We start from the raw sequence: 22,947 nt of genomic DNA on the forward strand, positions 1-22,947 counted from the left end.
GCTAACATGCGATATAAATCTTCTCAGCTATTTAATATTCTGTTTTAAAAGGTTCAAGAAAATTATGTTTTTTACATAGCTTAAGTTTTTTAAGTTTAAAATTTAATTTTTGTTTTTAAGACTAAAGCATGAAGAATCAAACCAAAGCTGGATTTTAGGAGGCCTGTTATATAGTTTCTGCAAATAAGGTAATACTCAAATTTTTGCAGAAAATAAAATAGTAGAACATATGTTACACCCAGCTAAGATACCTACCCACAGACAGGAACAGTAACAGTCGAATCTTAATTTTGAAAGACAAAATCAGATTCCACTTTCAGACAACGATGGCAAAGTGAAAGCATATATCGCTGTTCCGGAAGTATAGTGACATAACTGTAAAATTTAAAAAAATTACTTTATTGTGTTGGAGGGATCAAAACTGCATTTTCAACATATTTGTAAATCGTCGTAATTGTACACGATTCCGTAAGTACAGTTATGATGATTTAAAAATATATAGAAAACGCAGTTTTGAGCCCTCCAACACAATAAAGTCATTTTTCAAAATTTTACAATTATGTGTTTATACTTCTGGAACAGCCATATATTGATTTCCAAGGACGTAGAAATTCTTTATGGTATCAAGGTGATCAGTACTGCAGTTCTACAAGTACTACTTAGTACAAGTATTACTAAACCAACGTAACCGTATAATAGAACATACCTTGAACTGGAATGTTTAATCTCACAAGGTGAATAGATGGTTTTGCGTTTTTTTTTCAACCTGCTTTTAAGCATTCCTGCAAAGATCGGTTCCTCAAAATGTAAACTGCATATTCTAAAGTGATCATAACAATATTGAGCATTGTACATGGCAAGTTTTTCACATTGAATAATTTTCTTCCATTCTGCAAACCTAAAAATACAACACCGATGAGGTCAATTATATTAAATAGAGAATTTAGTTCTTACCGATTTTCATCTTTGGGAAACCGGAAGAAACTCAAGTTCAAGTTGTTATGGTCCCTGGAATTTTTTCTACATACACAGCAATAATAAACTCTTGTTTTGGCTGAATTCATCATAATCCGTCGTTTAAAATAATAAAACCACTTAGAAAACTGGAGAAATATCACATTAATATGTATTAAAAACGAAATAAACTTATAAAACCAACTTATATACCAACAAATAAATGAAATTTATATATAAATTACTGAAATAACTGTAGTTTCAATCAATGGATAGATACTTATGATTAATTATTTGAGAATAGAATAAGTCAATCACGCAATATGATTTTTCAAACTTTAGAAGTGTGTATAGTGGTTATGTGAAGAATTTTAACATTTATGAAATTTATTTTCCTCTTTTTGAAGAACTTCCATAATAATTATTATTTTATTATAAATTTGGAATATTCTATAAAACTGATGGAATATTTTAAATCTTGCAACAGCGGCATTTTTCGCCAAATCTATTACGCAATCAGCCAGGAGTGGATTCAAAATTGGAACCGTGAAAATGCGAGAGTGAACCTACTGATTCTTTTTAAGCAATATACTGTGCTATGGTCATATTCAAAAAACTCTTCCTTAACTTTAAATTCCATGATTCACAAATAAACTAAGGTAACATATTGAAAAAATATCCAAAGTGATATTTTTATACCTCCTGCTGTCCTGCTCTGAATATAAAAAATATTGGATATTCTCTTCCGCAATCTGCAACTCACCTAAAAGCTGTTTAACAACTATAAATAAACATAAACTTGCTCGTCAGCCATGAGACCATGTCATAGCCCTGTCAGGACTTTACATTCATGAGCTATTCAGTCTCATGACAATGAAGGAAAAGGAAAAGAAAACCAGTCGATCCCAAAATCAAAAGATCATTCTTACACCATGGAAAATTTATGTGCCAAGTTTTAGAACTCAAGAAGTTTGCTTTCAACAAAATTAATAGGCCTTAGAAAATTAAGAAGAAGAAAAAAACATGTTAAACTAAAATTAACAAAAAGACTTTAAGAAGAAATTGACGCCAAATTTGCTAGGGTTCCAATATGCTTATACCAATAGAAACGCACGTACCAAGTTTTATATACCTAGGATTTTCGTACAAAACACAAAACAATCTGAGAAGAAGAAAATAAAACAGTTTATTTATAATTAATTATTTATATTACATTACAATAATCCAACTAACTTTCTTTTCAACATTTAGTTTAATACACAAACTGACCTATAAACTATAATATTAAAAGTTTTTAAAAACTCACCTGAAAAAAATTTCTGAAAAAATCTCCACTGGAATTCCTTACCTGCCAGCGAATGGCCACTAACTGAGGGGCTCATGGAAGGCGCGCTGTTTATATTCCTGATTTGTATGCAGGATTTGTACCGGTTGGTTCTGGTTCGGTATTGGATTTTTCTGTGTGAAGGATATGGGTAATGGAGGTGATTAGAATGGACATATAGGTAGTAGGTAATTGACTGTCAATAGTGAATGCGGAGATAAAGGTAAGGCGGGCAGGAAAGCAAGTAGGATACCAGAAAGTAAAGTGATGGAAGTTAAAAGATAGGAGTTTAGTCTTTAAGAGTAGAGTGCTGGAAGAGTTTGAGAAAAAAAGTAAATGACTGGTAAGAAGCCAACGGTAAAGTTGTGATGCGAGAGGAAGGGGAAGTACGAGATTAAACATATGGTAGAGGGCCTCCTAGAGACAGATAAACTTGGTGGTGAACACTGCAACAGAAGGTTAGAGAGAAGAAAGAAGTTAGAAAGGGTTATGACAGATCTAAAAGAAAGGAAGATAAGGATATATACAGGTAGCAAAGCGCGCTATAGCTACTACTAAGGAAAGATAGTCTGCACAGCTGTATGAAGAGTTTGAGACACCCGAGGGAATTGCTAAAACAAGGGACAAGTCATCAAAGGACTTGACCCTCGTGAGGCAGATTAAGAGTGCAGATGGAAGAGTGTTAAGAACCGATGTTGAAATAAAGCAAATCCGGTATGAGTACTTTAGAAAGTTGCTAAATGAAGAACACCAGAGAAGAGATGGAGGATGCGGGTTCCCAAATGTGAATATAATACCAGGGATAGCGAGACATGAAGTTGTTGAGGGGTTAAATAGGATGAAAAATGGTAAAGCAGTGCGACCTGATGAAATACTTGGGGAGGTTTGAAAGGCTCTTAGAGAGGAAGGGGTTGATATTTTGTAGCAAATAATGAGTAGGATATATGAAAAAGAAAGGATGCCCAATGCATGGAGAGAGGGTGTGATGTTATCATTGTATATTGTATAAAGATAAAGGAAACATTTAGGATTGTAAAAACTATAGAGGGATAAAGTTAATGTCGCATACAATGAAAATCTGGAAGAACACTGTAAAGTGAAGGTTAAGGAGAGAGACATCCATAAAAGAAGAACAGTTTGGGTTTGTGCCAGGAAGGAGGACAACGGATGCCTTGTTTGCTTTGAGACAGTTGATAGAGAAATACGGCGAGAAGAAAAGAGAGTTATATTTGGTATTTATAGATCTTGGGAAGGCGTACGATACAGTTCTTAGACAAGAGCTATGGAGATGTATGGAGGAGCAATGGGTTCCCGAGAAGTACGTAAGGCTCGTGAAGGAAATGTATGGGGGAGCATACACCAAAGTAAGGACTTGTGCGAATTGACGACCGAAATTTTACCAGTCAACGGTTGGTTTGCATTAAGGTTCTTTACTAAGTCCTACCTGTTTAATCTTGTTATAGATGTACTGACAGAAAAAGTAGGGGAGAGAGCTCCTTGATCAATGTACTTTGTGATATAAACATCGGGGAAGAGCTGAAGGGAAAGATATATAAGAGTGTGGTGAGACCTACGTTGGTGTAGGTTTAAAAGATTCAGGAAAATAAGATGTAGGTAGCTGAAATAAAAATATTACCGTGGATGTTAAGTAAGAATAGAAAGGACAGAATCAGGAACCACTTAATTGGGGAAAGAGCCGAGGTGACTACAGTTTTAAAAAATACTCAAGAAAAAAGGCTGTGGTCATGTCAGACGTAGAGATGAAAACTATGTGGGATGAAAGATAGAGCTGCTAAAAGTTGATGGAAGGAGAGGTAGAGGAAAACCGAGAAGAATATGAAAGGACTGTTTGGTAGAGGACTTGAGAGAGAAAGATTTAGGTGAAGAAGAATCGGTAGACAGAAATGGGTGGCGACGAAGAGTAAGGAACAGCGACCCCTGGAAATAAAAAAAGCTGAAGAAGAAGAAGAAGAAGGACAAGGGTGGTAAAGCTCTGTTTTAGGCTACATTCCTCTTCTTGGAGTTTTTCTGTATATTTGGGACGATTTTCTGTTAATGACTTAAGAACGGCGTAGGAGTCGAGGTGGGAGTTTGACGGAGCTTAACGTTGTGCAATGAGTTTGGGAAACCACAGAAAACTTCTTCCCTCACACAATCTTCCCATGTCCTTGTGTAAATTAAATCGACGATGAAGGAGTTATGTAGTTTTAATTTTTGTTCTGAGTTCTCGAAGACTTGAACAAAGTATATAGGGATGATATTTTAGCGGACAATTATTCTGACAATTTAAATGTTAGGGAAGTGGCATTATGATTGATGGTCTTGAATGTTTTTTTGTGAAAAAATTTTGTTAACGCCTGTCATGACCAGATGGAGGTTTGATTGGATTTTGGTTGTGACTTTTGTGGAGTGTTATTGAAATATATGGGGCCAATAGTGATTATCACGATATTGTTTCTTAGTTTTGTCTGGAATTCGTGGATATTTAGTGGTTAAGGTTTAGGGTTATGTGTTGAGGAGTGCTGTTTTGTCTAATGAATAGACTTTTAAGTGGGTTATGTTATTGGGAGGAAGTTCGTTTGATTTTAAAATATTGGTAAGAAGTGTTTTGTTGGCAAATGTTTGGTGGGATGTGTTCTATAAGGTTTTCTTTGCTTGGGTTGTGTTGTCTTGTGTTTTTTTGTTGCTTGTGTGTGATGGTTGTAGGGGATGATTCGGATCCGTTGTTTGAGTTGATTGTTGTGTAGATTGAGTTGTATGTGTTTCGTTTTGTGTTTTTTAATTGTAGGGTTGGGGGTAAAGGTTCAATAGGTATTGTTTCTGTCGCAGGTTATGTTGTGTGTAACTGTAATGTTAATGTACTGTAATATGGGATATAAGGTATAAGGGGTGATGTGTTGATTTTGGATTTGGTTGTAAGTGTGGCGGATTTGTAAGTGACTTGAATTTTGATAGATGGGTAGATTTTGAGTTTTAAATGTTAACAGAGTAATGCCTCTATAGTTCTAACACTCCAGTTGCTCATCCTTTTTATGCAACGGACATATTATTCCCTTTAGCCACTCTTCTGGTACCAATTCATTCTGCTATATAAATACTATTAGTTTATGGATTGCTGCAAAAAGTTGATCACCACCTTTTTTATACATTTCTGAACAGATTTTATCGATTCCTGGGACTTTATTGCCTTTGAGTTTTAGGATGGCATTTGACACTTCTCCTGTAGGGTCTTCACTATGTAGTTGACGTTGTAGATTTTGTTGATTGTCTATGTTGTAACCTCCTTCAATATTGTTTATATTTAGATGTTCGCTGAAATGTTGTGCCCATCTGTTAAGAACTGAGTTTTTATCATGTAGAATTTCACCGATAGTGTCTTCACAAATTGTCATCAGCTTTCGTTTGGTAAAATTCATTAAGGTAAAAACCTTCTATCAATGTTGGTGGGTTTAGAAACCATTAAAAACGTAGTTGATATAAAAAAATTTATTGTTTAAAATACATAAAAATAGAAAATACAGTTAAAAACAGTCATGTAAAGATAAACACGAGTAAAACTAAAAACAAATACTAAAACCAAATCATGTATTCAACAGTTTTGAATCACCTTGTATATTAAATATTACACTATCGAAAAACTTCATCATTGCACTGTTATATTAGAAATAAAAGACTATTATTTGAAATATATCCTACGTTTAAATACTTATCCAAACAAATTGACTTGCAGATTTACATTCACACCTAAACCAAATTTAACTTAAAGATGCAGTAGCAGTAAACAAACCAAGACAAGTTATCAACATTATGAATATTACGAGGAGCACTCCCAAATCACGATTTACAATGTATAAACGTACATAATATCCACCTCATAAACTATACAAATAGACATCGTATACGAAACGTAGTGTAATAGTAGTGTAATAGTTTTTAAACAACGCCAACGCCTGAAGCGACTGGCGCCGGCGGTTTCAAATGTCAGTTAGGCCAGGGGCGGCCCGTCGGGGTTGGCAAGGTAGGCGCCGCCTAATCTATTCATTTTCTCCGAAGTAATTATTTTGCCGAACTATGAAGTAATTATTATATATTCGAAGCGCCTCTTGTAGTAAAGAGGCGCTTCGAATTTTCGCCTTAGAATAGAATAAACGTCTATATTTCTCTGTCTTACGCTTAGGCAGGAGCAACCCGAGCAGCACGACTAGTCAGATCTTTCGAAAGGCGATAAAATCGCGCGCCAGTAATTAGAAATTACTGTAATAGGCCGGCCTTTGCCAAATTCTAAATTGTATCCACAAATAAGAAGGATAATTGACTATTTTCGACATCGTTTAAAAGAATACGGTATGAAAACCACAAATTGTTATGCGGTAGTTATTTTAGAAATTCACTTTTTTGTTGGTTTTGTTTACTGCTTTCAAATTTGGAGAAAAATGTTTCGGTGAGTCAGAGATATTCAGATTTGAAAAATTTATCAGCTAGTATCAAAAAACATGAAACTTCGAAAGAAAATTTAAACAAATACTTAGGTGTAAAAAGGTTAGAAAAAATAAGCAAATTATTGACAGCATTACAACGATTATTTTAGCAAAGCTAGAACTTACATTTGCGATAGGGATGAGAGTCATAATTCTTCAAATATGGGTAGTTTTAAAGAAATTTTCCAAAAATCTATGATCATATTAAAAAAATAGAAGAGGTGCTCACGAGTTTGTCAAAACAATACAAAACGATTTAATAGATTGTCTTGCTGATTACATAAATGAAATGTGAAGAGAAAATCTATACTAGCGTATGATGCTACTGATATTACCGAAAAATCACAGTGTGTTTTTGTTAACAAAATTGGTCAGATAACAGAAAGATTTTTGGGGTTTTTTGATATTAGCGAGAATAGATCTTATAAATTGAAATATTTTCTAAAGCACACAAATCATTTGTTTTAATTGCTACTATACCGGCAACTTTAGTTTCCGTTGAACGTTATTCTTCTTGTTTAAAAATAACTAAAAACTGTTTGTTCTTAAAAGTTTGTTTATACCAAATAGAGACGCATTAATTTAATTGATAGAAAATAAAAAAAATATTCCTGCAAACCAAAATGACTTTCCAAAAAATTGGAAAGTCATTTTGGTTTGCAGGAATATAATATAATAACAATAAACCCAACAGTATCCAAACTACTTATACAACTCTTCCATATATAAAAGGTTTATCCGAACAATTAACAAATCTTTTAGCCAAACATAACATAACAATGGCTCACAAAGGTAAACAACCTTTTAAATAAATATTTCACTAAACTAAAACACAAACTCCAAAACTCAAAAAATCACATGTTGTTTACGAGATACCATGTATTAACTGTGAAGGTATCTATATAGGGCAAAGTAGTCAACTGCTTCAATCCAGAATTCGTACGCACATATATGAGAAGAACAACATCACTGCGCTCACAAAACACGAAAATGAGAAGAAGTATAAATTTGAGTTCGAAAATATCAAAATTTTAAAAACCGAACAAAACAAAAAGAAGAGGGGGATATACGAATCAATAGAAATAAAAAGAATTACCAACGCAATCAATGACAAAAAAGATACACAGAACATAAATAAAATATATTTCAATCTGATTTAAATAATAATAAATATAACACCATAAAAAACTCTTAAAGTCAAAACATATCCCCACTTTACCTTTTTCGAAAACACCAACGATACGCCTATATAAAAATAATTATACACTAATGACAGTAAACCACGAGATATCAGATATCAATTTTTACTTGTCAATTCATTAATGTCAGTGTCCCGTTTTACGTTTTGGTAAGTTTGATATATTTTACAATAAGTTTTTGTTCCTAATCTTATACATTTTATAATCTTGAAGAAGGCAAGGGTTTCCTGCCGAAACGTTGATTTCAATTGACAATAAAATCTAGTTTCAAACTTAATATAACTTATTGAACTTAAGCCCAAGAAATACTAATTTTATATTATATATATATATATATATATATATATATATATATATATATATATATATATATATATATTAAATGGCCAAATATATGGCCTAGGAGGACAAATTCGTTAAACTTCCCGTGCTCGAATCGGTATCAATAAAGTGTTATGATCATTTCGGCCTATCCCAGCCTTATCAGACACTTGGGCTGATACAAATTCAAACTCGGAAAGTCCAACGAATGTCTCCCAAAACTTCACTACAACAGTAGTTAGCTTACAAAGGCGCCACCTGCTTTGGCGGCCGTGAACGAAAACGGTATGATAATATCGTTTTCTGTATCCTTTGCGCTATGCTATCTTTACTACATATATATATATATATATATATATATATTATATATATATATATATATATATATATATATATATATATATATATATATATCTAAAGGTATGTGTCGCCTACTCGCATACTGAGGTCGCGAGCCGCTACTGAGTTAGGCACGCGAAATCGCTTCTATACTGGCGAACGTCACGGAAGTAGAGTTACGAGGCGGCGTCATAGGATATTCTGATCAAGAGATATCGATTTTTTACCGTCAAGATGATACAAATTTTATTTAAAATTAATTATTAATTAATATATTTATAATTTATAAATTAATAAACATTTTTATTCAAAATTATCTCCGCTACATTTCTTGTTTAAAACATTTTTTTCTAAGGCGTACAGATTATTGGAAAATCGATGTTTCCGTCCCCCCTACGAGGGGGTTTCGATGGGATACCCGGGGTAGGTAGGAGTGGCAAACTTTTTTGCATCTTTTTTGTGGCCCCAAAATTGACATTTATTAGAAAAATTCAGATTGTTCGTATGATTTTTAGTGGCATTTTCGTCTCTGATGACTGGAGTAAAAGAGTGATTAAAAAAATCACAAGAATCTAATTCAAGAAGATAATCTATGTAGAAAAACAAAAATAAGGACAGATGCTCTTAAAAACTGGAATGATACGATGTAATGATGAAGTTATTCTTGAACTTCCTGATAAAAGTATTCAGGTTTGGTATGGCACAAAAAATTACGATTATTTAACTAAATTAAAGCTTCTCTTAAATTTTTGGTACTCGTTTCATTTGTATGCCTCGAAATTCTTCGGGTAGCTTATTGAAAATATGCGCCATTTTTTTACATTCATCCGGTAGATGCAAATAAATTGTACGTTTTTTAGTTAAACCATCAATTATAGACATATAAAAACGTTTATTCTTTTTTAAAACGATCAAAAAAGCTTTAACGGCGATCATACGTAGTAACTGGAAAGTGACTCTGGCTTTTAAATATTTAAAAACTTTTCTTGCATGGACTTTGATAGCGTTTTTGATTATGCATAATAAATAAGGCATATCCTTTGACATTTGTTTTAATTTAGAAACTGCTCGTACAGCCAGATCAAACTTGTACGCCACATAAACCATACCTTTAAAATAATTTATAAAAATATTTTTTAAATCATAGTTCATCTGTAATTTCAAATGTTTAAAATAATGATTAGTTAGTCGAAAATTTACACTTGTTTCTATAATTTCCTTACGCTCTTTAAATTTTTTAAGACTCCAAAATTTGAATTTATATCTCAAACATTTATTTTGATCAAAACATTTGCGCATTTCTTTGGTTTCAAAGTTTAAAACTTGTCCAAAATATAGAATTTCGCAACTATCTTGCTCTAAAGCTCTTCGAATTTTAGACTCATTTACTGGAAAATGTTTTTTAAAAGCGCGTTCAAATAATTCAACTACATCAGGAGTCGGAGAACAAAATAAATAATCATCTGCTACGCGATGTAGCCTAAAACCATTTGTCATGAATGATTTTAAATGTTTTTGCTCTAAAATGCTAAGGTAAAGACTACACAGAGCGGCAGAAAGATGATCCCCTTGGAGGAGACCGTGAGTCCACTGAAAAATTTTTTTTGAATAAGTAACGTATTGATTTTCCATGTGGTTAACCAAAAAATTTTTTTCTGATTCTAGAAAGTTGCTTGCTTTGATTACTTGACACAAGAGTTTGGTATCAACGTTACCGTAGGCATCTTCAACGTCCATTTTAATTCCATACAAGTATTTGTTATGGTACACATTCGCAGTGGTTTCCCAAAAAGAAAACACATTACAAGATGAAATTGTACTAAATGTTTTGGCTAAATCACATATTTTTCGTGATATGTGTCTGTATTTCCGTCCGGTTTCTTTGGTAATTTCATTTGCGTACATGATTGGTCTATAGTTGACACTGGTAGTATCTCCCTTGGGAAATACCATTAATTTGCCTTTTGAACTCTGAAAGTTTCCGTACATTAAGTGGCCCTCTTTTGTTAATATCTTAAATATTCTAACCTGTAATAATAAATGAAATTAGTTATCGGTGTTACCTAATACAAAACTGTAGACAACATTTCACACTATCGTTACCATTCGTATTAAGGCAACAGGATAGAGTGTAACTGAAAGGCAAAATATATATATATATATATATATATATATATATATATATATATATATATATATATATATATATATATATATATATATATATATATATACAGGGTGAGTCACCACTAACGAGACGAAAGATTACAGCGAAACGGTAAAAGATTTTGAAAAAAATTTAAATGTATAGTATGTAGGTTAATAAAGGCTACATTTTAAAATTATTCTGAAGTATACAGGGTGTCACAATAAAGCGCGGCGTTTCAAAGTTATATTTTTTCTTATGGAACACCCTGTATTTTATTGGATTTTCTAATTGTCTGCAAAAAATAAGGTATAGTTTCATAAGACTTCACTATACCTATGTACAGAGTGTTCTGAGTTACGTCGAATTTTCTTAAAATGTAAAACTTTAAACGAGGACTCATTCTTAATTTATTCAAGCAATTCTAATAAAATTACTCATACATCTAAATAGCTGGATATTGGTCGAATGTATTTCATGATTAATTATTAAACATTTATTTACAGGTTGTTCAAAATTTGTAGTTTCATTATTGGATTATTCAATGTGTAATATAAGGCTTATTTTAAATGGAACACCCTATATATTACTGAATTATTAAATTAAAAAAAAATGTTTCTTTCGAATGATATACGGATGTCCTATAACTAGGACTGATAGTTTTGCCGTAATTTAAAATTTTGTTAAACGGAAATCGATTTCAAATATTTATAATTGTTAACTTTCGATTTTTAAACCCATCATATTGACATATTGTTACAAACGAAACCAGTATACAGTTCATCCCAAACCCTTCTTTCAGTGCGTCATAGTTGATCGAATTCTCTCTAACACATTAAGCTAGAAGTGACAGAAAAAAAACGTGAGTCTGTGATTATTATACATAGAACTTGGAAAATTATTTATCGTAAAGCTAATTCTAGTTACGGATGTATAATTGGTTGGAGTTTAGAATACGCTAAATAGATATCCAATCAATGATGCGCATAAATATAATTTGACGCAGAAGGTCTCGATCTTGACATTACTTTCACAACGTCAATTGATAAAATAATTGTCATTCCAGGTTAGTATTATCAGACATTTTACAGTGAAAATTTTATTTTGTATTTATTGTCATAAAAATATTTTAAATATGCCGAGATATATCGAGAAAGAACAAAGACTAATATTAAAATTATTAAATTATTTTCAATTAGAAAAAGAGGGATTACGATCCTGCAACTGTCAAATTTAATTAAAATGACATGAAATAATTCTCGACATTCTTAAAATCCTATATTATGTCAAAATTAGTGACGCACTGAAAGAAGGGTTTGGGACAGACTGTAGTTGTAAATACATTTTTGGTAAATAAATTAAAATTTTTATGTCTTTGGATTTGTATTCGTTGGGAATAGGATAGTTAGTATTAAAATATGATAAAAAGAGAATAAAAAAAATTTGTTGAAAATTTGATGTTTTTTAGATTTTTTACGATTTATCAAGTGAAAGGCAACTGCGCAGAGGTTACAGTTTTCAAAAATGACGTAGATATTAACGTTATGTTTAATTTTTTGTATTATTTTAAGTATTAAAATAAATTTAATATTTAAATAAAAATAAAACTGTAAAATATATTTATTTCTTTGAAGTCATAATAATAGATGTACCTATAACTTCTTACATGCTTACGAGCACACACTCTTTTTTTGAAAATAATTAAATACATAACGAAACAGAAAGAATTTTAATAAAACAAATAATACAAAATGAATAATCAACATAAATAATACAAAATAATCCAAAACTTACTATAAGTAAAAAATGTTCAGGTATGTAACAGATGTTCAAATTGCTTGCCATCTTGTGCAATACAACAAGCGATTCTATCTTCGAATGATTTATTTACATTATTTAACATAGCAGGAGTTATTGAAGCAAACGCGTTTGTAATTCTTAAATTCATGTCATCTCTAGTAGTAGGAGGTGTAGCATATACAATATTTTCAATATAACCCCATTTAAAAAAATCCATTTTGGTTAGTCCTGGTGACCTAGAGGGCCAATTATATGAACCACCTCTACTTATCCATCTGTTTGTAAATTTTCTGTTAAGGTAGTTCCTAACATCACGTGAGAAATGAGCAGGAGCTCCGTCCAACTGGAGCCACATTTTTGTTCGTAGGCTAAGTTCGTAGGAAGGTTCTCAAGCAGTGTCCAAAAATCTTGTTTTAAAAAATTTAAGAAATTTGTCCCATTAAGATGTCCGTCAAAAAAATACGGGACGTTAACGTACTCGGCCATAATGCCGCCCCAAACATTAACACTCCATCGGTGTTGGCGATCAACAGTACGAAATAAATGTTTATTTTCTGTGTCATAATAATGAAAATTATGTCTATTTACTAGATCATTATTATGAAAAGTCGATTCGTCTCTAAATAATATATTTATAAAAAAAATCAGGATCTTCTCCAACTTTATCTAAAGTCCATAAACAAAAATTTAAACGGTTAACATAATCTTGTTTTGTCAAATGCTGGTGAAGTTGAATGTGATACGGATGAAAGTGGTTGGTCTTAAGTATTCTACATACACTAGTTTGACTAATTTCTAATTCACCCGAAATTTTTCTTGTACTAATATTTGGGTTTTCCGTAACAGAAAGCAGGACATTAAGTTCGTTAACGTTGTCACCAATAACTGGTTTATTTTTATTTACCTTTTCGTATGCAACATTTATTACCAGTAGCACGGAATCTATTAAGCAATCTCTCAAAAACTTCCTTTTGTAGGCGTCTTCTATCAGGATACTTTTGAGCATAAACTTTAGAAGCTAAGAGACAATTTTCCAAACATTCTGCAATGCAAAGTACCATGTCGACTCTTTCATGGATAGCGTAATTCTTCATTTTTAGGTACAATGAAAGATAAATATTACACACGAATGTTTATTTTTTGACAATTACCAGACCGTAATGTCAGAAAATGACAATGTCATACTATGACATTAACTAACTATATCTTTTGTTTTAAAATCAATATGTATACCGATGAAGAGTTTAAATAATTGTAAATTACGCAAAAACTATGAGACTTAAGTATAGGACATCTGTATACCATTCAAAAGAGGAAACTTTTTTTAGTATTACGATTAATTAATATCCATGGTGTTCCATTTAAAATAATCCTCATATTAGATATTGAATAATCCAAAATTGAAACTAAGTTTTTAAAACCCTGTAAATATATCTCTAATACTCAATAATTGAATAAATTCTATCATTACCCAACTATTTCGCTGTAAGAGAAAATTTGTTATAATTGCTTAAATAAGTCGAGAATGAGTCTTCTTTAAAAAAATTTTTTGCTTATAATGTAATAAGTTGTGGTTTATTTTGTATTCTTTATGTTCATTTTGTATTATTTTGTGTTATTTGTTTTATTATTGTTTTATTGTTATTTTATTAAAATTCTTTCTGATTCGTTGTATATCAGCAAGTAAAAGTATAAAGTATACGCATTTGTTTACAACTACATTGGTTTCATTTATAACAAATATGTCAAAATGATGGGTTTAAAAATCGAGAGTAACAACTATAAATATTTTGAAATCGAAAAGAAAATTTTAAATTACGCAAAATCTATCACTCCTAGTTATAGGACGTCCATATACCATTCGAAAGTGGAAAATTTTTTTAATATAATAATTCATTTAAAATAAGCCTTATATTACACATTGAATAATCCAATAATAAAGCTGCAGATTTTGAACACCCTGTAAATAAATATTTAATAATTAATCATGAAATACATTCAACCAATATCCAAATATTTAGAGGTATCACCAATTTTATTAGAATTTCTTAAATAAGTTAGCCTCGTTTAAAGCTTTACATTTTAAGAATATTCCTCATAACTCTCTCTAACTAAGAACACTCTGTACATAGGTATAGGGAAGTCTTATGAAACTATACCTTATTTTTTGCCGACAATTAGAAAATGCAATCAAATATAGGGTGTCCCATAAGAAAAAATATAACTTTAATACACCGCATTTTATTGAGACGCCCTGTATATTTCAAAATAATTTTAAAATGTAGCCCTTATCAAATCCATTCAAACTATAAATTTAAAATTTTTTTAAAATCTTTTACCGTTTCGCTGTAATCTTCCGTCCCGTTAATGGTGACTCACCCTGTATATATATATATTTCAGAATCTTAACAAAGGCAAGGGTTACCTGCCGAAACTTAAAAAGGTTCATGAGAATGAATAATAAAAGTAAAATGTAATGGCATATCTCGCAACAGGAAAACAAAATAGGTACATCGATGGAAGGCAACCGTAGGTATATATAATATAATATATGTATATATATATATATATATATATATATATATATATATATATAATATACATATTGTGGGAATTAATTATTAAGAAAAAGTATACCAGATGGAGAATTTACAGCGAGCTATATAAAGCGGCGTATATAAACACATACCTGAAACCGATTCCATTCATGTCTCGGAATAAATTGAATCTCATATGATTTTAACGACCTTATACAAACATAAAAATGCCGTATTAAAGGTTTCACAATATTATCCAAAATATAAAGGTTGGCATCTAGAAGATGAGACATTTGGATTTTCTCCTTTTTGGTAATTTCCTGGACCCAATTTATGCATTCTAAGTCATATCCTTCTATCAAGCTCGATTTAAAAACGCATTCTCCTCGACTTTGACTTGTTATTTTATTCACTATAAAATAAAACCTTTTCCGATTCTGTGTACTTCCAAAATATATCTGTGGTATAATCTAAAATTAGGATTATATATATATATATATATATATATATATATATATATATATATATATATATATATATATATATTATATAAGCAGACATTTTAACATACGGTGCAAAATATCTAAAAAGCTGAACCAGCATTATATGAATGACTATAAAGATCAAATAAAAATCTACTATGAATGAAGCATTTTATTTTTTAGAAAAAATTTGCTTAAATATAGACGAAATTTATTTTTATAGTCTTATACTCTTACAGGATTTGATACGAAGATTCACACAACCATGATTCTTTCGTCGAAACAATCTAACTTGGCGAAAAGCTATTAGCAAAAGTATCCAAGTCCAAAACTGAAAAATGAAGCAGCATATTGGAGGAATTTGTTGAAGAGGTGACACGGTATTGTAAAACAAGGTGGAAACAACGTTACACTCAACTTCTAAGTGAAATTCGATCACATTTAATTATCGATGAAACGACACACATCTCGGAATGTGCAGAAGATGATCAGATAAGCATGAAAGAAGTTGAAGAGATCGTTAAAAGACTTACATACAAAAAAGACTGCTACGTATTTACACAATTCTTTCGAGACCATTTTTGTAACCTAATTGTACTCCAATAGTTTAACATCTGTAAATTAAATTTATTGAAACATGAATATTAATCGAAGAAGCTATGTTCGTAAAGATAATAAAACGCTATTATTATGTCTACTTCTTTTAATTCGCAAAAAAAAATAAAACGTACAATTCGGCAAAGAAAATATTGGGTTCGTGAAATATTTAAGCAAAGAAAGCAAGGGGCTTTTAATAATCTATTTCTGGAAATGAAACTAAATGATGTTGATAAATATTGCAATTACCTTAGAATGCCTAACTGCACATTTCAGAAATTATTAAGTCTACATATACTTCATCTAATTTACATACCGTTGCACGTCATCGGCGTCATAGCCCGTGAGGTCACATGATATCAACACGAAATATTTAGGCGGTAGGTGTGTTCTTTTTTAGAATCACTTTGCAGAGTACACTGACATTACAGCCACTAGATATATTTTATTATATATGCGTAGAAATAATATTTAAAGATTTCTATTAATGTTAACTTAAAGAAATATACAATAATAAGTTTCATTTAATTTGTATAAAAGCATTAGAAAGCGTTTATATGAAGAACATTTGTTCGGAACACACTGTAACTGTAATCGAACGAAGGTGATATTTTGGCATAAATTGGTAACACTTATTTGACAGTTGCGGTGTTGACACTTTAGTTTTGTTTTTATTATTTACTATTAATTAAACTATGTTGTTTTTTAAACAAGCGGCTCAAATTGTTTTTAACAAGATTATTTTTTAACTCTTGTTTTGTTTCTATTTATTTACATTAAATATTAATTTATTTTGTTGTATTAATCCACCATTGCAATAATTATGTGACCTATTTGATTTAAAATGGATTCAGGATTTTTTTATACTTTGGCAACAATGTCAACTTCGATCTCTGACGTAGATAATGACGTGCAACGGTATGTAAATTAGATGGACTGTAGTTTCTTCTACGTTATCCATAATAAACTGAATAATTGAAAACAGGAGAAGGGAGAGAGGTGATACCACGCAAAAGTGGTAAAACAGCAATTACCAGCCAAACATCCAAACAATAAACAAAAAATTTACAGTTTATACGGATTTTCGTATCCGACAATCGCAACCATGTGACTAGCTTCCAAATAGCAACTACAAAAACAGACGATTTTCGTATATCGGATACATGGGACTCCGCCTTTACGAGTGCGAAATCAATTTTTTAAGTAAAATTCGTATCAACTCGCCGGTAAAATTTTGGATCAGAGTGACTTATCGACGAAAATCAAAATACATTTTAAAGGTTTTACATGTTCTGAAGCTATTTTTCTTGTGGCATTTTAAATTAATTACTATTTGTTAATTAAAAAACAAAATTTGTTTAATTTACTAATGTTTGTATTTTAAAAAAGATTTCCGAAGTGGAAATTGAAACGTCAATAAACGTATTTTAACCTTTAATTGTGGCTTATTCCCATTTAAATAGTAATTAATTTAAAATGCCACAAGAAAATAGCTTCAGAACAATATTTTCAAGATTTTCAATAAATAAACGTTGCGCGATTTTTGCCATTTTTTACGATTCCCATGAGATCAATAAAATGTCCATTGTTAGAGCCTAACCTTCAAAACCTACCACATTAAATTTCGATTTAGAGTTTTGGAAACTAATATGAGATATTTGAAATATGCCAAAGAAACGCTGAATTTAAACTTTCACATTACAAACAATCTCACGTCACGGGAAATGCTTCCACCAACGGTATTAGGTGGAATTTGTAGCTGAAGTTGTGTAGTTTTGAAAAACGTACTTATGCAATCGAAAGGAGTTTTGGAGGGAAGCCCGGAACTAGGAGTGGCAAATTTTTTGTATCTTTTTGGGGTCTCAAAATTGACATTCTTAGCAAAGTTCAGCTTGTTCGTATGATTTTAAAAAGTTCAGTGGCATTTTCGTATCTGACGACTAGAGTATTTGATTAACGAAAATATAATATAAAATTCGGAGTCGATTCACGGAACATTTTAAGATTAATACCCCCTCTTTTTAAAGGAAGAACTCGAGCTTTTTCGGCTCTAGCAGTAGATAGGGTGTATCAAACACTCCCTCTTGTCCTTAAAAGATCGAAATACTTTTTTTTAAGGGAGAAATCCTTACCTCCGCACAAAAAAATGATTTTTGCACCGATAAAGATTTTCGCCCCTAACAAATTCTTTTCACTTCACGAATTTTTCGTTTTTATTGATTGACATTTTGTCTTCTGAAGCTGGTGTGTTTCTAAATCGTTTTATATAATATGGTAGGTACGACATTTTTGTTTGACATGTTATTTTCTACAGATTTTTTTGTATCTGTTTTTTTAGTCACGTTTCTGTCGTGTTTCATTTTTAGATAAGCAAATTTTAAATATTTAAGTTTTATTTGTTTATATTCACTTATACGTTTTCTGTTATTGTATTTGCTTCTTTTCTAATTTCTGTTAGACGATAAGGACCAACTTGTTCGGCGAAACCAACGATGAGAATCGTAATGAATTTGTGCAGGCAGAAGCCTGCAAGCTAGAAACAGACCTGCTCATCGTCCCAGAGCCAAACAAGAAGATTACTTCAGGCGGGGGTTGGATCCAGGATGACGGAAAAAATGTGGCGGTGCTCATTAGAAACAGGGATGTGGGAGTGCGGAGCATCGTCAGGAGGGGGAACCATATCCTCAATAGGTTGAGGGATTTCTGCCTCCTGGCATGTTACATATCCCCCAACATCACTATGCTGAGGTACAAAGCCATCGTAGACGAAATAATGAGCGCCGCCCCGAATGAAAATGAAATTCTGATTGCCGGGGACATAAACGCGAAATCCATGTTATGGGGTTCCCCCATAAACGACAAAAAGGGGGAACTCTGGAATGAATGGATAGCCCAGGCTGGCCTTCAAGTATTAAACAACGATAAACCAACCTTCGCGAGAGGGGCCAGCCAAACACACATTGATGTCACGATCGCGAGTGAAGGGCTATCCAGAAGAGTACACGGGTGAGATGTCCTCGAGGATCAATTATTCACCTATCACTGTTACATAAAATACGACATAAAGGTAAAAGGGGGAGTAAGGCGGCCGATATTTCACACGGAAATCTATTTCAATAAAACCACGTACCTATCGGAGGTCAGAAATATCAATGAGGAAAAGATTTCTGACCTTGGTAAACTGAAAAGAGCACTAAAAAACGCTGCAAAGTTGGCTACCGTGAAGAGAAAGGAAAATAAAAAATCTCCCTACTGGTGGACGGATGACATAGAAGGTCTACGGGTGAGATGCCTTAGAGCTCGAAGGAATTACACGAGAAGCCAGGGCAACCTCGAGCTTAAAGAAATATACAAAGATCTAAAGAGAACCCTAAATAAAAAAATAAGAGAGGAAAAAAGAAAAGTGGCAGACCCTGATAAAAGCATTGGAAGAGGATATATGGGGCGACGCATATAAAATTACCATGAAGACGTTTAAGGTCATGGCCCCATATAAAATCGACGAGGACCAGCGGATGGAATCAGCTGAACTCCTCTTCCCAACCAAAGAAATCCAAAATTTTATAAAAATCTTTCCAATAATGGTAGAGGAGTTCACAGAAGAGGAAATACGAACCGCTGGTCAGGAAATGAAGACGGGGAAAGCTCCCGGCCCCCACGGGCTGCCACCAGAGGCAATTAAAATTGTAGCAACTGAGAAACCAGGTTTGATCAGAAGAATATGTAACGACCTACTGCAGAAACAAGAGTTTCCCAGGGACTTAAAGGAAGCGAACCTAGTTCTACTCCTAAAGCCTGGGAAAGCCCCCGATTCAGCATCCTCTTATCGGCCAATATGCCTCCTGGACTGCCTTGGTAAGTTATATAAAAGACTTATCAAGAAGAGGCTGGAAGGCGTGTTGGAAGATATGAGAGTGTTATCAAATCAACAGTATGGGTTTCGTAAAGGTAGATCGACAATCGATGCCGCGACCTAGATAAGGGACGAGGCAAAAACAAGCAAGAAAAGATGGGTGGTCCTTGTTCTGTTGGACATAAAAAATGCATTTAATTCAGCAAATTGGGGCCTTATAGTAGACAAAATCGTCGAATGGGCCCCAGAATATATGTCGATATATTCGTCGTTATTTACTGACTTGAAAGAGAAATACAATATTTTTTAATGATTAAACTGCAGAGTGTTTCCAGTCATATTGTTTGGATATACCCCTTTGTCTAGTAAACACACTGAAGACAAAGGATATCCATGCGGATCAAGTATTTTAATAAATGCTTCAATGGTTACCAGTGCCAAAAGACAACAAGATGAAGACATTAATGATCAGTCCAGGAAAAATATTACAAAAATATAAAAAATAATTATGTAGTGTATATTTATATCTATTTAAAATACAATGAACTAGTTACGTTTTTTACCAATTAAAATTTATTACCTATTGTTTAAATTCTTACATTAAATTATACAAGTAATTCTAATTCGCGTATTCCTAGCTGACCTCTAAGGGCCGGTAAGTCATTCAATAGTTAATCCAGTATTGTTGGAAATTCAGTAAATGCGACAAATTTGCCACTGCACCACCTTCAAACAATCTGAGATAAATAGACCAAGAAACTCCTCATGAAAGTGACAATTTGAACCTCATGACAATATTTTTGTATTTTATCCATCTTTTTTTTATTTCCTTTAGAAGTTTATTTAAGAAAATAAATAAATAAATAATGGTGTTACAAATTTCATAAGGACTGCAATTCAACATAGGTACCTATATTGGTTATACATATTAATATCTACATAGAAGAATATTCTTGCACAAAGATGCCTTGAATCAAAATGTATGCTTGTTTCATAAATTTCGATGCCTTGAATCGAAATATGTATGAATATACAAAAATCAGGGTGGGGCTGCATAATAAATCCTCTTTTATTCAAACTGTAGAGTCAGTAAATTTGTAAAAAGTCCTTGTTGATATTACAGAAAAAATACTGGTCATTATAAGATATACTATTAACACTATTAATATGATAATTATTAGCAATGACTTTGGAGGATCAGCAAAACCTAATCGAACAGTTGAATTATTATTACATTTTTAAAAAATATAAAGAAAACCAAATTTATGGTGATAAAGAGAAGACACAAAGTCTGGTAGGATATCTGATTGTTGGTGAAAAAGTATCACACATTTGGTGTTTAACAGAATCAAAAAGATCTCTTGCAACCAGGACATTCAGTCTTTAACAGAATTAAAAAGATCTCTTGCAACCAGGACTTAGATCTTGTTCGTTGCACTGCTATGTTTTTCCATTCTTTTATGTAGTATTGAGGCATGGACCTTAAAATACAAGGACATAAGAACATTGAATGTTTTAACATATATTGGTGCTAGTGTTGTATTTTATTGTAAGTATCATGGACAGATTGAATAATAAATAAAGAAATACTTCGGGGTAATGACAAGAAAGAAGTCTGAAGAAAAAAATCCTGGTTATGGCACTTGCATGAATGGGATAGCTGTATTTTAAGTGAAATATTAGAATACAAGTTAATAAACTAGCCATTATGATATCCAATCTTCGAAAGAAATGTCGAGAATTTTGCCTTCCTTCTGTACCATTTTGGCTTTAACTTTCAAGTGTATAACATTTAGTGTAAATTATGAAATAGCAAAAATAAGGTGTCTATAGAAAAAGTAAATTCATCTAAACCTTTGAACAATTTTCTATAAATATAGTAATACTGTATCAAAAGTAATGGCTCAATTTGGGTGATATAGATCAGGCAATGGTTAAAATTAAATATATACCATATTATTTCAGACAGTTATTAAATAAATTGTTCTTTATTTATTAACATCCATGCTTTACAAAATATGTTATAACTTACTAAATCCAACATTTTAATGATACTGGTAGTCTGGTAACAACTGGATGTAGCTAATTTTTTTCTATATCTTTCAGTAATGATCCTCAGAATTACATAGATAGAATACTTAGCCTTTATTGTTCTTTTTATAATTTTAGAAACTCTGTTGTACTTCCACTGGCTGTTAGGTGACTTATATATTACCAAGGGATAGTAGCTGTCTTGCATTTTGATAAAATTCTGTAAACATTAACAGATATGACAAGTTTTAACCAGACAAAACTTTTATTAAATTATAACTAGGTACATATTTAAAAATGTCACGCTGCAAACATAAACTCATAAACATATCTATAAAGCTATATAGGTATAGAGATACTTGCTAATATTGTTTGTTGAATAATATTTTTCCGCCTTATGAATCGATAGCCGATAGTACTTTTAACTACTTTAGAATAGAAAGGACAGCAAAAAACAAAACATATAAGAACTCAAAAGAATAAACAGCAAAAAATTAATAGTATATATTATGATACGCTATATGATTTTATAGAAAGTGAATAACAATTAAATAATGTGTACTAATACATTATAGTATTCTAATTTGAATTTAATATAATGTAAAGGTAGAATAAAATGAATATTAATTTTATGTACCTTATTTAAGCCGAATAATTAAAAAGACGTTTCTGTTATTTATAAGCATATATCATTTTACAATTTTACGTTGTGTTGTAATACAATAAAACTAAGCAATAAAACCTAAAATCATTTTATCCATTTTACCGCCTTTTAATTTTTTAATTTTGGTGGCATTGACAAACGTGACAAGTGATAGAAAATACAGCAACATAAAAAGTTGTCATTTGAATAGAATTCAAATTCTTAAAACATGACTTTATTTTT

The 22,947-nt window shown here is 31.7% G+C and overlaps 1 protein-coding gene across 2 annotated transcripts in view; it reads right to left on the bottom strand.

Moving 5' to 3' along the window:
- Positions 1 to 8,702: 8,702 nt before the first annotated feature.
- LOC140443366 (uncharacterized) overlaps positions 8,703 to 22,947 on the bottom strand; it is a 32,131-nt gene continuing 17,886 nt past the window's right edge. The window contains exons 1-4 of one of the 2 annotated variants that reach the window (XM_072534592.1): positions 22,699 to 22,819; positions 22,063 to 22,281; positions 15,251 to 15,568; positions 8,703 to 10,643 (exon numbers count right to left, since the gene is read on the bottom strand). In XM_072534592.1, coding sequence (XP_072390693.1) covers positions 9,357 to 10,643; positions 15,251 to 15,568; positions 22,063 to 22,269 — 1,812 coding nt within the window. In that variant the 5' untranslated portion in view covers positions 22,270 to 22,281; positions 22,699 to 22,819 and the 3' untranslated portion in view covers positions 8,703 to 9,356. Of the gene's footprint in view, positions 10,644 to 15,250; positions 15,569 to 22,062; positions 22,282 to 22,698; positions 22,820 to 22,947 lie in introns of those variants that run through there. The other variant, XM_072534593.1, reaches the window with a different exon arrangement.

This window comes from Diabrotica undecimpunctata, chromosome 6, assembly GCF_040954645.1.
Source record: "Diabrotica undecimpunctata isolate CICGRU chromosome 6, icDiaUnde3, whole genome shotgun sequence".
NCBI classification, from domain to species: Eukaryota; Metazoa; Arthropoda; class Insecta; order Coleoptera; family Chrysomelidae; genus Diabrotica; species Diabrotica undecimpunctata.